The sequence below is a fragment of the Rhineura floridana genome, chromosome 4 (genome assembly GCF_030035675.1).
Source record: "Rhineura floridana isolate rRhiFlo1 chromosome 4, rRhiFlo1.hap2, whole genome shotgun sequence".
Taxonomy (NCBI): domain Eukaryota; kingdom Metazoa; phylum Chordata; class Lepidosauria; order Squamata; family Rhineuridae; genus Rhineura; species Rhineura floridana.
This window is the reverse complement of record NC_084483.1, coordinates 141056506-141070936: the sequence shown is the minus strand read 5'-3', so window position 1 is coordinate 141070936 and position 14431 is coordinate 141056506. Positions and strand designations below refer to the sequence as shown.

The following is a 14431-nucleotide window of genomic DNA, read 5'->3' as shown; positions in this document are numbered from 1 at the left end:
AGAGCTTTGCAGACCATAGACGGCAAAAAAGACAAAAGACTTGGGTGTTAGAACAAATTAAACCAGAACTATCATTAGAAGCTAAAATGATGAAACTGAGATTATCATACTTTGGACACATAATGAGAAGACATGATTCACTAGAAAAGACAATAATGCTGGGAAAAACAGAAGGGAGTAGAAAAAGAGGAAGACCAAAGAAGAGATGGATTGATTCCATAAAGGAAGCCACAGACCTGAATTTACCAGATCTGAACAGGGTGGTTCATGACAGATGCTATTGGAGGTCGCTGATTCATAGGGTCGCCGTAAGTCGTGATGGACTTGAAGGCATATAACAAATTCGACAAGAAGGCACTCTCTATATACAAGCCCAAACAAATTAATTAAACTTAGTTATTAGTTCTAGTTCAGATATTTCATGCTGGACTCTCCCATTAAAATTCCTCTGTTGGAGAATGGCAACGTTCAGGGCAGCAGAGTGTCCACCTACCAGTTTCTGATGTTGTTGCTTTTTATTTTGTCAGATTTTCAACATTAAACCTTCTGCTAAGCTGTTCACACTTGCATTTTTTAAACTCATGAATCACTTCTGTAATAACAAAAATTACCCAAGGTGATGTACACGTTAAAATGGCAAAAATACACATATACCACCATGGATCAAAACTTTTGTTTGCAGTAGCCGTCTTCAATGCTTCGTTAAGCTTTTGCCAGCTGTTATCATGCTGCTATCTTCAGTCAGGCTGTCTAGTACAAGTGAGTACTGCTGTAGGAGGCCCAGCTCTGAGCTTTCTGTTCTTTTTATAGTAAGCCTCTAGCCCTTGTAGAAAGGGAGCGACGAAGCAAAATGTACAAACACCACCCAAAGCAATTGCTTTGTGAGATATGAGACTGGTCCCATCTTTCAGTGTTTTTAGCCAAAGATTTAAGTCAGCGTTGTGACTGACAAGTGCTGACAAGTCATACAAACACTAGCGAAAACCCAACAATGACTTTAAAATGGTCCAGATGGTCTCACCTACACCATACATTTATACCACTACAACAGCCATGGCTTCCCCCAAAGAATCCTGGGTTCTGTAGTTTATCCTTTACAGAGCTATGATTCCCAGCACTCTTAACAAATGAATGTTCCTAGGATTCTTTGGGGGTCCCCATGCACTTTAAATGTATGGTGTGGATGTGACCAAAGTTTCTTCTCAGACTACAGAGAACGACTGCATGGTTCATTCTGAATCTCTCTCTAGAATTCACACCCCAGATAAAAGTGATTGTTGCCAACAGAAAATTGAGAAATTCAAAATTTTAGTGTAGCTAAAATCAGCAGGCAGTGGCATGTCTGCCCCAAAAGCAAAAGATAGCAGCAAATGCAGGAGTTTATGCTTTTTCTAACAGGTTTAATTTCATGCAAAATAGGTTATTTTTTTCCTGAGGATGTAAGCATTAAAAATATAGCTTGCTAATGCAAATGCAAGAGCAAGAAAGGCCTCCCAGGCTGATCTTAACAGAGGGGTAAGTAATTAGAGAAAGAGGTATTCCTTCAGATATTGAAGTATCACAAACAGGTGCCTCCCTGGGCTTCTGCTGGGAGGAAGGGTGGGATATAAATCAAATAATAAATAAATCAAATACTAACAGTGGAAAAAGAAACTGCTGAAATTAGATGTTTGTGGGGTTGCATATGGCTGGTGTTTCAGATACAAAAATAAAGATAACTCTGATTTTGTGTTCTCCGGATTTTATTTTCACCGATGTTTGTTGCAACACACCTTACTGTTTTGCGGTTTTCATACTTGGATTGGGAATAGTGGGGGAGTAAGAAGGTGATGTTACTGGTATCCGACTGGATTATACACCTTTCCTGTTGTTTAAACGTGGTGGCTGTAAGAGAAAGCAGAGCAAATGCTTACTTATGCCCATTTAGATGCCAAATCAAATCATTTTGTACATGTGCACAATGCCAATCTCTTTGCACAAGATCCTGAATATCAAAGACAATACCCCCAAAGATGAGTCTATTACAACATACTAGAGAGCCCAAGTTTAAGCTCAAGCTGTAGGCAGTGACAGGAGATCTGATCTAATTATTCCCCCCCATCTGGTCTTCTGTGATTCTTGCACAGCCCTCTAATTAATTGCCTTGCTTGCCTTTGGTCGAGATCTTGCTAAAGGCATATGTGTTTTTAAAGGAAGGTGACTAGGATTTAGTTTAAGGAAATTTACTGGAAGGAGCCACAAGGGAAGTGGGAGCAGTTTGACTAAGAAGCACAGATTTAGAGGTCAGTAGGATCCAGAACTGCTGGAAAGATTCAGCAACAGTAAGTAGTTCCCCAATAACTTATGCTAAGGAAATGACTGCTACTTAAAAGGCAAGGGTAAGTCTTGCTTGCTTGATGGATTTTGCTTGCCTTGGAGGAAGAAAGGGCAGAATCCCCTCTGCTCCACCCCACTACTAAGTTCAGAAAGTGGATTATTTGAATTTAAGCAGATTTAATTATATTGTCTGTAAGTTAAAATCCAGATGCTCTCCACACGTGTCTCACACCCTCCAACATAATATGCATCCTATATTTATTTATTAGATTTATATCCCACCCTTCCTCACAGTAGGAGTCCAAGGTGGCAAACAAAAGCACTAAAAGCACTTTAAAACATCATAGAAACAGACTTTAAAATATATTAAAACAAAACATCTTTTAAAACATATTTTTAAAAAAGCTTTAAAAGTGTCTCTTTTTTAAAAAAAAGGTTTAAAACATATTAAAAAGCAATTCCAACACAGACGTAGACTGGGATAAGATCTGTACTTAAAAGGCTTGTTGAAAGAGGGAGGTGTTCAGTAGGCGCCGAAAAGATTACAGAGATGGCGCCTGTCTAATGTTTAAGGGGAGGGAATTCCACAGTGTAGGTGCCACTACACTAAAGGTCTGTTATGAAGAAATAGCTCACTTACTGAATTAGAAATAATTCTGCTTCGCTTGGTCAAATTGTCAACAGATTCAATCTGATCCTTTGTAGCAATAGTTTTCATTCTTGGAGGACTTGCAACCTTTTACAAGTAATTTAGAAAACATCAAGAATTATGTGAACAGCTACATTTATGAAATTTCCAGTAAGGAAAAGTCCCTTAACTGGCTTCTTGATATTATTCATATAGAACACTTTTAATATACAAAACTTTTAGAATGATCATGTTCAATCTCTTAGCAATCCTTGTGGTAGATCAATTTTTTTAAACATATGGGAAACTGAGGCTGAGATAAAAGTGATTTGCAAAGCTAGGGTAGGGTTAATTAAAAGCTAGGGTGAATTGACACATGGCTAGGGTAGAAGATGAAACTTCAACGTGAACGCATATGGTTCATAGCCTTAACATGTATCCCACAAATGGTTAGTCACTAGCTGTAGGCAGGTGTGTTTTCCTTTCTCTCCAGGTGGCCCCCTCCTATCTGCCACCCACCACCACCACGGAGGAGGAGGCAGGAGAGGAGGGCCCCCCTGGGCTGAACAATACAGCAGAGATCTCTGCAACAGTGTCTCCAAGCAGGGCCAGACCACAGAGAAGGGACAGGAAGAGGAAGCGCCACACCATGCAGCAAGAGACAGGCTACAGGCTGGGGCAGGCAAAAAATCTGCTTAATTCTGACAGCAGGAGGGTCGGAATAAAGCAGATATTTGTTCACCCCAGCCTACAGCCTGTCTCTTGCTCTGTGATGTGATGCATCCCCTTCCTCCTCTGTAATCTGGCAGTGCTGGGGAGGCTATTGCTGCAGCCTCCACTCTGACATTTGGCCCGGGGGGGGGGGCTTCCTTTCCTGCCTCCTTCTCTCTGGTAGTGGGGGTGGTGGCGGATTGGCAGCACAGGTGAGTCTGTGGTGTGTGTGTGATGGGGGGGCTGTGAGGGGGTGTGGCATGAAGGAACACTGTACTTCTAAATTTGCCACTATGCCACTGACTGTATTATAAAGTGACATAATTTTGTTTTGCTTGATTCTTCCCCCATGTCCATTCTGGCAACATTATAGTGGGATGTAATAATGTCATCCACAACATCAGGGATTCATTTACCACCTCATCTTCTAATGTGATTGATGTCATCAGCTGCCAATAACGCCCTTCTGTATTCTACATAGGATAGACAGATGAGTCTCTATGCAATAGAATAAATGGACACAAATCTGACAGCACAAATGGGAACATCCATAAACCAGTAGAACATTTCAACCTCCCAGGACACTCTATAGTTGATCCTAAAGTGGCCATTCTAGTACAAAGGAATCTTAAAGGAAGAATACAACACAAAACAGATGAATCACAATTCATCAAGGAGTCTTAACTTGTGGGTTAAATTGAAAAATATTTTTTATCATATTGCATGTGTTAATTAGCTTACCAATACCAAGATACGTGTGCTATCTATGACTGTTTCTTGTGAATGATTCCTGTCCATGGCAGGCATTAATACTGTAATCTGAGAAGTTATCACCAACCTGCTACTGTAAAAGGTTAAATGTGTGCCTAATATATTTCAGCCCTAATTATCACTGACTGTAATTTATTCATTTAATTGCCATTCAACTTCTACCTTACAATTTTCTCCTTTATATACCTACCAACTAAGAGGGTGCTTTAGTCCATGAAAGCTTATGCCATAAACAAATGTGTTAGTCTTTAAGGTGCTGCAAGACTGAGAAATAAGTGACACGGCTGAGGTGGGATTTATACCAAGACTGGCTTTTTCCCTGTTACATTTCACAGGTTCTCTTTAAGTAGTGTCAATATGATAGGAAATATCAGAAAGAATTATAACACTCTTTGCCTATATGGGCATGTGTGTGTGGCGGTGTTTCAAGGGATGCTGACCAGTCTTGGGAAATTAAATTTTACAGAAGCTTGCAGACCACAAAACATTTTACTAACTTATTTGCCCTCTCATATCTATTTTTGTCATTTATGGTATATCAGTACTCTGAAGTGCAGTGCAAAACCTTTTAAGTTTATAAAAATGCCTGTTGGGTGACCAAGCAAGTGGTTATCTACAAATCTTACCTAGACAATATCAGGTTACCATTACCCAGAAGCAAACTTGTTATTTTGATTTTTGCTTTTGGAACAGCATCACTCTTTTGTGTCACACCTATATAGCTTGAAGATGCCCACCTATGTAAACTATTTCCCCCAAGACAATATAGCTTGTGTCTGATGCCTGTCTAGCCTCTTCTTGAAGAACCTCCAAGGAAGAAGATTCTGCAATTCCATCAAGACAGCTAGTTCCACTGCTGGACTGCATGTATAGGATGTTTCCTCTTGATAGCCCCAAACCAGTTTTACACACGTTTCCTAAGGCATGTATATTCCAGAATATGGATGCTGCAAGTGGTGCATGTTGTCTGTACCCATCTGCCTTTACTATGAAACCATTCGTTCTCGTACTGTCATCTATGGACAGGATATATAGTTCTTGTTCATTCTTTATCTCTGTTTCATTTTATTTTGAGTGTTCACTGTCAGCATATATCATATCACCATCCTTATTTCCAGCTCAATCCAGTGCCTGTTTATGCAGACATAATTAGGGGTGGATGGATCCATTACGGTCTGGCTTATCCCAATTCTACATAGGTACAAGGCCATCTTGTTTCCATGCAAATTTTAAAAAGAAAGTCCTTTAAAATCAGCATGGAGGTACAAATGTAAAAAATAAGATATATAAAAAAGAATTTACATTTTTTTTGTTTTCTTTTAACAAGCTCCAGAAATCATCTAGCCACTCACAACCTGGAGTGGCTACCACATGGGGTTTTTTGTTGCCTTGCGTGTTGAATAAACTAGATTTGAACAGATTAGAGCAAGTTCCCCTGGGAGTGATGGGACTTGATGATGTGCCATCGCTTCCAAAGGGAATTGTACAAAATAAATGGCTGCCTCAGGACTGTGGATTCTAAAATGGACTAAAGTGGACTCATGATCCAACCTGGGTCATGATCCACCCAGACTGAATCAGTTAAATCCACTTTGGAATCCAGGTTCTGTTGATACCTTCTCAGTCCCTAGAAATTGTTCTAATTTTCATTTCCACTTTATGTAATGAGCTCCCTATGAAGATAAGAGCACAGATGATGGCGTGCTTTTGAAGACAATGAAAAGACATTTCTGTTTATCCTGGCATTTCCTGACTGTGTGTTTCTCTTGCATTCTTTTTTTATTCTGGCTCCTGTAACTACTGAACTTATGTGTAATGACAATCTGGATGATTTAATTGTTGTTACTTAATTGATTTTATTGTTACTTATTGATTTTAATGACTTTTATATACACTGGGAACTGCTTTGAGATTTATAAAAGAAAAGCACAATGTAAGGTTTTCAAAATAAATAAATAAATAACTGAGCACCCATAGGACTTTTCTTCTAATGAAGCTACAATTATGTGTACCCTACATGGGATCAAGTATCACTGAAGATGGATTTCTGAGCAAACATGCATATATATATTCAATTTGCCTTCTGCATAAAGAGTAGCTTGTTGCAGCAAAAGCACTTAGCTGTGCTGAACAAAACAGTAGTATTCTTGATTCTGTAGAAGTGTAAAGTGATTCTGGTTTGCATTTTGTACCACAGTATCATCCTGATGATTGCTTATTTATTATACTTTCTAAACCTTTCTCTAGATAAAAGGTGCCTGCTTACATCAGTTATCTCCCGTTATATGCATGTGAACTTGATTCTCCTTTCCTATGTGTTAAAAAAAAAGCTGTGTCCTTGTTGAATTTCATTTTATATCTCTGTGCCAAGCTGTTCACTAAGGTCACTTCAGTGTTACACTTATTTTCTAGAACAGGGGGTTCCAAACTGTGGTCTGTGGACCACCAGTGGTCCGTGAGCTTTACTCAGGTGGTCCACGGCATGTCTGCATTAAATAGTCATATTGACATTTAATAGCATTTTATTGCTTCTTTTATTTCTTATATTGTATTTTACGGTACTATACAATTCTACAGAATGCAAATTATAATACAATATAAGAAATAAAAGAAGCACTTAGAATACAATTAAACACTATACAGCACCTAGCAGGGTGTATAACAGTTGCTACAACAAGCAGAAAAATCATTACGTGGTCCAACAAGACCATTGGGAATTTTTAAGTGGTTTGTGAGGGGAAAGTTTGGGAACCACTGCTCTGGGGAGTTTGTGTTTCTCCTATATAGATCTTCTGCAAATCTGACAAGGACTTATCCACTCTTTCCTCCAAGTATGGAGGAACATACTGAAAAACACTGGCCTGGCAAATGACCCTTCCAGAACAACCCTCAGCATCTCCATGTTGTCCATGATAGATAACTTTAGTGGGAAGTGGAAAGGGAGGCTGGCAGTAAAGATGGGCCATGGCTAAAATGGCATTGCCAAACTGACTCTGCTAAACATCACACAATGTATAAAATCACGCTTACTACATTTGAGTTCTCAAATGTTTTTATTGTTTAATAACTTCTTTTTCATTTTTGAGCTTGGATTTCATATCCCAGCCTGGGCTCATTTTTCACACCAGTGAAAAGGTGGAGTCACATTCTACAGTTACTTTGGTTATTTGTTTTTAGCACTGTATAAAATATATATTCAACTGTGTCTTTTCACAGTGCAATTCTACACGAGTTCAACTGCACTTATTCTCAGTTAAGTGAGTATACGATTGCAGACTTAATGTATAAATCCCATATACCGAAGACTGGAAATGGAGAATGAGGATTCTCTGTAGTTTTGTGCATTCCAGTTGGCAATTCACAATCTGAGAATGATTTTCAAAATTGCTTAATTTTAATGCTTGTTTCATTATGTTCCATTTAAGCAAATTACTTTGAACTCACCCTGTATATAGGTATAGACCCAAATACAACACCAGTATCTTTGCTGCCAGATTTGAAACTTTCTAGAGGGTATTTGTGAATCTGGAAAACATAAAAAATATAGTCATTTTTTCAGTGTCAACAAAAAACTAATAATATCAATGATCATCATCATCTAAATAAAAACCCACCACATGTAATTGTATAGTATTTAGTACATTAGTTAAACATTAACACTTTATGGCCAACATTTATCTTCCTACAATTATTTGAACACAAATGTGCATCCGCAAATGATTTTTTTTTTTAAATGGACTTCAAAATTGCCTAATCAAGGCTTAGAGCCCTCTTCAGACCTTTATTCCAACCCACAAAGGTTTGAAGAGGAACCTGTGTGCCAGGTGGCTTTGGGGATGGGGCTTGCCTGTGTATACCTGCCCCCATCCATGGATAATGCCTGAACACACTAGTGTTCTACGGTTCTAGGAAGGATCGGGAAATGGATTCTTCATGAACACTACAACTTCCAAAGATATGCCCATATAACCCACAGCACATTACAAGCAAAGCAAGGCATGTGGATCTGGTTGAATATCATTTCTCCATATGAAATGTTAACAACAACATAACTTGATAAGCTTGATATAACTCAGAAGGCTCAGCAAAAAGATCCCAGTGATCCAGCAAAAGTGGCTGTTATTGAAAGACAGCACAGAGTGTTTTGCCAAAATGAAACTGGTAACACTGGTCATTTCCGGATGACCCATTTATTGAGCATTGTGATTTGTTTGCATAAAGTTTTGTAGGGAGCTTAGACACTATCAGTTCAGCTATTTACTCAGTGCTAATTTTTTTGATTCGTTTGCGGGGAGGTTAAATGACATTACATAAGCAAGTGTTAGCCCACACCTTCCAGTGCATGTTTTATTATAACTAGGGGGCTCTGCCCTCCTGCTTGCTTTGCTTGCCAACTCCTCCACTCTAAACACACATACACCAGGCACCCACCCACATACGCACACACAGAGGGACCTGCGCACACACACCAGGCACTCCGAAACACAGGGACTCTCACACACAAATAAACATGCACAGAGGGACTCCAAAACACACTCGCAAATGCGCCCGTCAGGTACTTGCAAATTTCCGAGGCACCCACTTCCTTTGACAATCCCCCTTTGCAAGTCCCCCAGTGATTCCAAGCATTGGTGTGTGCTGGCTGCCATGGGCCCGCTAACACTCCTCACCTGTTCCTGTGCTGCATCACTGCCCCACTGCTTGCTCCCACTGCTGCCCTGCACCACCATTTCCCCCTCAACAAATGGCACTGCTATGCAACATGCCTTGGCCACTTCCTCACCTAGGATATTTACCTGCGTCCTGTCCAGGCTGCTGCCCCCTGGTTGCTCACCCTTCCCCCAGCTGCTTGCCTGCTCACTCCACACCCACCAACTCATCCCTCTTGCCCACACGCCCCACAGCTGCCCACTCACTCGCCCTACACCTGGCCACCCCATTCACTCACTTGGTTGCCCATCCCCTGCCAGCCATTTTTGCTTCCCTCATACCCTCACCTCACTTGCTGCCTTGCTGCCATGTCACACCCTGTGACTCTACATGACGGCTTAAGAAAATATTATATAGAAAAGTTGTTTTTTCCCTGGGAAACAGGTTTGTTGTGCAAGAGCTCCAAGTTCACTTTAATAGTGCAAACCTGTATTTGCTATTATGCGATTGAATCCCACGCCAAAATAGAAACTGTCTGGAAGAACCCACCGCTTTTAGAATGAACACCCCAAAACATCAGTTAATCATGAGTTATACACAAAACTCTATGTAGCATGGGCTACAGATGGCTTCCTGAATAGACACTGTTCTCTGCAGGAGGAGGACCGATTCTCCCTTCGGAGTTAAAAAGGATGTCCATAAGTCTCTCTCACACAAAGTAAGGTGGGGAAAGCTCCCTTGCAGGTTCAAAAGTATGATCAATTCAGAATAATATTTTGTATTTCTCATTCCTTCCTCAGAATAACAAAAAGGTAGCCTTGCTGACCCTCCCCCCAAAATTCCAAAATCCATATTAGGCCAACCAAAATAACACACAAAATAGCATGTAAGCTTTTGAGTTCTTTAAAATTTTCTATTAGGTTAGTTGGTAAACAGAGCAAGCAGAGATGGGGGTGGTGGCTGATGTTGAAGCTGTGGAGTTTGTCTCTCAGTAAACCCACATTCTTCTTAACAATGCATATATGCTTAAGACCTTAAGAGGAGCCCCACTGGATCAGGCCAAAGGCACATCTAGCCCAGAATCCTGTTTTCATAGTGGCCTTTTAAAAATGTCCAAGTTGGTGGCCATCATTACATCTTGTGGTTGCAAATTCCATAGTTTTTATGTTTATTTATTTATTCATTTATTTCATTTGTTAGTCGCTTCATACCCAATGGTCTCTAAGCGTCTTACAACTATGCACTGTGTGAAGAAGTGCTTCCTTTTATCTGCCCTGAATCTCCCAACGTTCCAGCTTCATTGGATGGCCCTAGGTCTAGTATTGTGAGAGAGGGAGAAAAATGTCTTTCTGTCCACTTTCTCCACACCATGTCTCTTATACACCTCTATCATGCTCCCCTCTCCCTCACCTTGTTTCTGAACTGAAAAAAACCAAATGGTGCAACTTTTCCTCATACAGGAGCTCCTTGGTCAGTCTGGTTATTCTTTTCTGAAACTTTCCGAGCTCTAAATTATCCTATTTGAGGAATAGTGACCAGAACTGTGCACAGTATTCCGGGTACGGTCACACCATATATTTGTGTAATGGTATTGTGATATTGGCAATTTTATTTTCAAGCCCTTTTCCACAGATGCCTAACATGGAATTTGCCTTTTTCATAGCTGCTGCATAATGAATTATAAATTTACTGGTACTTTTATCATGTGTGAAAGTGCCTTTACTTTCTTTATTCTATCAGCAAAATTCAGAAAGGCAATCTGAAGTGGCAACCGAATCTTAATACCTTAGGAGAAGCCAGGGCTTTGAAAAACTTGAAATCCTGATCGACTTCGAAAGCGCCAGGCTTTTTCAACGTTAAAGAAGATCTAGTCAGAGTCTTCCACCTGTGAAATAGGCATCAGAGGAAAAAAAGTTATACTTAAAAACAAAAGGAACTTAATGTCATAATTATGCAAATTATAAATAAAATTACCCTCTGAATGCTAACATTGCAATAAAAAATAAAACTAGTGCAGCTTGGCTATTTTAAGGGAGCAATCCAACTTGAGTTTATGCCAGGCTGGGGGGGAGTTGGATGTGGCTGACCCTCAGCTGAGCTAGCAGTCTCCCAGTGCTGCTGGGCTCTGACAGCAGAAGACCCCCATCTCAGCTGAGCTGTGGTGGTGCCAAGAGTCTGCCAGGAACAGCCAGCCTGGCGGATGGAGAGCTGGCGGAACCCGGCAATAGCCCTGAAAACTTTGTGCTTTGGGGGCATGGTGAGGGAGGACCTGGGGGGGGGGACTTACGCAGCATTCAAGTCCCCCTTAGAGTGCTCCCGTGGGTCCTATTCTGGCTCGAAGTTCCACCGGCAAAAAAGACTGGTGCAGTACATTTATTCTAATGGTGGTCTATGGGGAGTGCTGACTCCCCAGTAGGCCTGTTTGTGGGAGCCGGCTCTTCCCGTCCGGCTTCCATACGCAGCTCCTGATGGAGCCTGCATTCAGCCAGGCTGGCAGCTCCAAGCAGCAAGTGGATGGTGCAAAGCTCCCCGCCCCCTCCTCCTGCCAGCTACCCAAGTTGGATTGCTCTGTAAAGGCTGCAGTTTCTAAGCACTATAGAATAAGACCCACTGAAAATCTACGGACTACGTACATATACATAGCACTGCTCTTCAGGTGTATGGCCCCCCCCACTAAAATTTCCCCCCCACAAAGGTATATTCAAAAGAATGTAAATGATCCACATATATAATGTGAATGGAGGGGCACCCATCACGTTTTTTCTCTCTGGAACTGAGATCAGGGGAAGCTTGTTACGTCAGTTTGCAGAAACAGACAGTTGATTGGCAGGTGCTAGAGATATGCTAGCATTCCGCCCAATTTGGATTTGGTACCAAGTTTTCCATTAATTCACCTGCTCTCTATCAATATGGATTAGATTTTTATGTAGCAATTTTCCATGGCTATTTTTGAAATGGATTTTTATTTTTACAAAAATCACCTCTAAAATATCAATATTAAGAATGATAATTTTACCAATACTTGCTTTCATTTATCAACATTTCCTTTTAAAATATAAATTCTTTTAAAAATATAGATATTAATATTAATATTTTTGTGAGGGAAAAAACAGATCGATAAAAGCAGCGACTAGTGGACAAAGAATGAATTTGATTCAATACTGGCCTGCTAGAATGATGGAATGCTTTCAAACAGGCCAGTGGATCCCATTCCTAGCAGGTGCCTATGCCATTATGAATCTACCCCCTGCAGAACAGTTTTTCAACTTTAAAAATTTGGTTTTTTTTTTAAAGTGAAAGTTTGACAGCTGCCTGATAGCTCTGTATTTGTGTGTGTGTGCATGTGCGCATTTAAACTGATAAGTTGTCAGCCTCCAAAACAGGCAGCTGTAGGCCTGCCTCTGCCTTCTCCTCTGTCAGCAGATGCAAGTCATTATTCAGCTACTGGAGTGGGGCAAAGGCAAGGGAGTTTTAGCAGGATCCATCATCCCAGCCCTCTCAGCAACACAGCAGCATCCACTCCAGGGCCAACTCCTTTAAAAGCAGGCAGAAGACCAAGGAGGGGCTCTTCTTCAAGGATACAGCCAAGGGTACAGGGTATGGAAGCTGGGGCTGTTCCCCTTGGCTTGCCTGTGCACCATCCCACTCTTTGCCTAGGGAGATGCCAGTGAGAGACAGACTTCCAGCCCTTCTGAGAGTTGACAGGGGTCAAGGCAAGTGGCTGGCAGCTGAGCAGGGCTTGGAGAGGGAGGAGCCTGTCCACAGAATAGGCAGAGGTTGCTGCCCACCAGATGGCAGGAAGGGGAATAAAAGGGGGGGGCTGCAGGGGCTCTCTGCCGTGAATGGAACGAGAGAACATTAACTTGCTGAGGCTGCTTGAGGAGGAACAGACTCCAGGGACCTCTAGGGCTAGACCCCCTAGCTGTATAGCTCAGCCAATAAAGGAACACTTGTAAAAGGCTACTGGGATTTGGTGTTTTTCAGTGGGACTTGGAGTGGACCCTAGGTGCTTCAATGTGCCCCTCCCCACAGAACCCGCCATATAAGTACATCTAGCAATTGCAGTGCCAAAGCAAGTGGGGTATCAGTTTCACCCTGTGGAAGAAGAAAGTGCTGACTCCTGTTTTAGGTTCATTCATTCATTGGCGATCACTCGTGGCTAAGTAAGATCAGGAAAAACTTCCTAACTGTTAGAACCATACGACAATGGAACCAATTACCTGGAGAGGTAGTGGGCTCTCCGACACTGGAGGCATTCAAGAGGCAGCTGGACAGCCATCTGTTGGGAATGCTTTGATTTGGATTCCTGCATTGAGCAGGGGGTTGGACTTGATGGCCTTATAGGCCCCTTCCAACTCTACTATTCTATGATTCTAAGATTGTCTTCCAAGATAAGGTCTTTAATAGTGGGTCTGTAAGTGACTGTGGAGGCCAATTCTGGATCCACACAGCCTCCCACAGTGAGGACATAGGTTTCCAGATGGAAGATGGTCACGATGAGGATTTGTCTGACGTACCTTCCGCTTAGCTCGTTTGTCCCTTTCGTCCTGTACTTGTGCTTCTTCAAAGTCCACAGCACCTCTGATAATAGCCGACCTCCATTTGGGACGTTCATGGGCCAAGACTTCCCAGTTGAGTATTATTGTTATTTATATAACGCTATTCATTTCATGGTGCTTTACAAAGGTTTCACAGGTTCCTCGCCCCAGCGGCTATTATTTATACTTAACTGAAACTCTCAATGTGCACTCATGACTAAACCATTTAAAATATAATTTTATTTCACAAGCAAGCTATAGACATCATGTGGACTGTAAAGATAACCTGCCTGGCTAGTTAAAACCCAGCTACAAAGTCACTATTTCATGTATTAGTATGAATGATCTTTGTCTCACAGCAGAACAGGATGGAGAGGAATTGAGTCTCCCTCCTCCAATTCGTGGAGGTGCCAGTGGAGAGGGGGAGGGTCTGGGGACACACTCCTTCTGCCCCTTCTGATGTCAGCTATGACACCTAGAAATCCTCAGGCGCTGCAGGGCTTCTTGGGCGGCAGCGGGGGAAATCTTGTGGTGACTGAGAGCTCCCAGCCACAGCAACAAAGTGAAGGCACAAAATGTTGTAACAGTGAGATGGGGAAGGGGTGAAGGGAAAGATATTTAGAGAGGCCTGTATAAGGCCACATCCCACACTGCGGAGCATCAGTTCAGCTGGGCAGGCAGTACAACGCATCCTCTTTATATGGGCTATTCCAAGCAAAGATTGCCCTCTCTATTGGAGGCCAGGAAGGAATTATGTGTTCTGGACTGGCAGGCAACGGACGTGTTCTTCACCTTCAGGGATATATCCATTCTCCAT

The 14431-nt window shown here is 41.7% G+C and overlaps 2 protein-coding genes across 3 annotated transcripts in view; both read right to left on the bottom strand.

The window, feature by feature from the left end:
* The window catches only part of EXO1 (exonuclease 1), a 381281-nt gene that overhangs the window by 40269 nt on the left and 326581 nt on the right, over positions 1-14431 (bottom strand). The gene's annotated exons all lie outside the window — the stretch shown is intronic.
* WDR64 (WD repeat domain 64) overlaps positions 1742-14431 on the bottom strand; it is a 93358-nt gene continuing 80668 nt past the window's right edge. Inside the window, exons 21-24 of the mRNA XM_061626396.1 lie at positions 10862-10961; positions 7871-7951; positions 2957-3052; positions 1742-1884 (exon numbers count right to left, since the gene is read on the bottom strand). Coding sequence (XP_061482380.1) covers positions 1852-1884; positions 2957-3052; positions 7871-7951; positions 10862-10961 — 310 coding nt within the window. The 3' untranslated portion in view covers positions 1742-1851. The remainder of the gene's footprint in view (positions 1885-2956; positions 3053-7870; positions 7952-10861; positions 10962-14431) is intronic.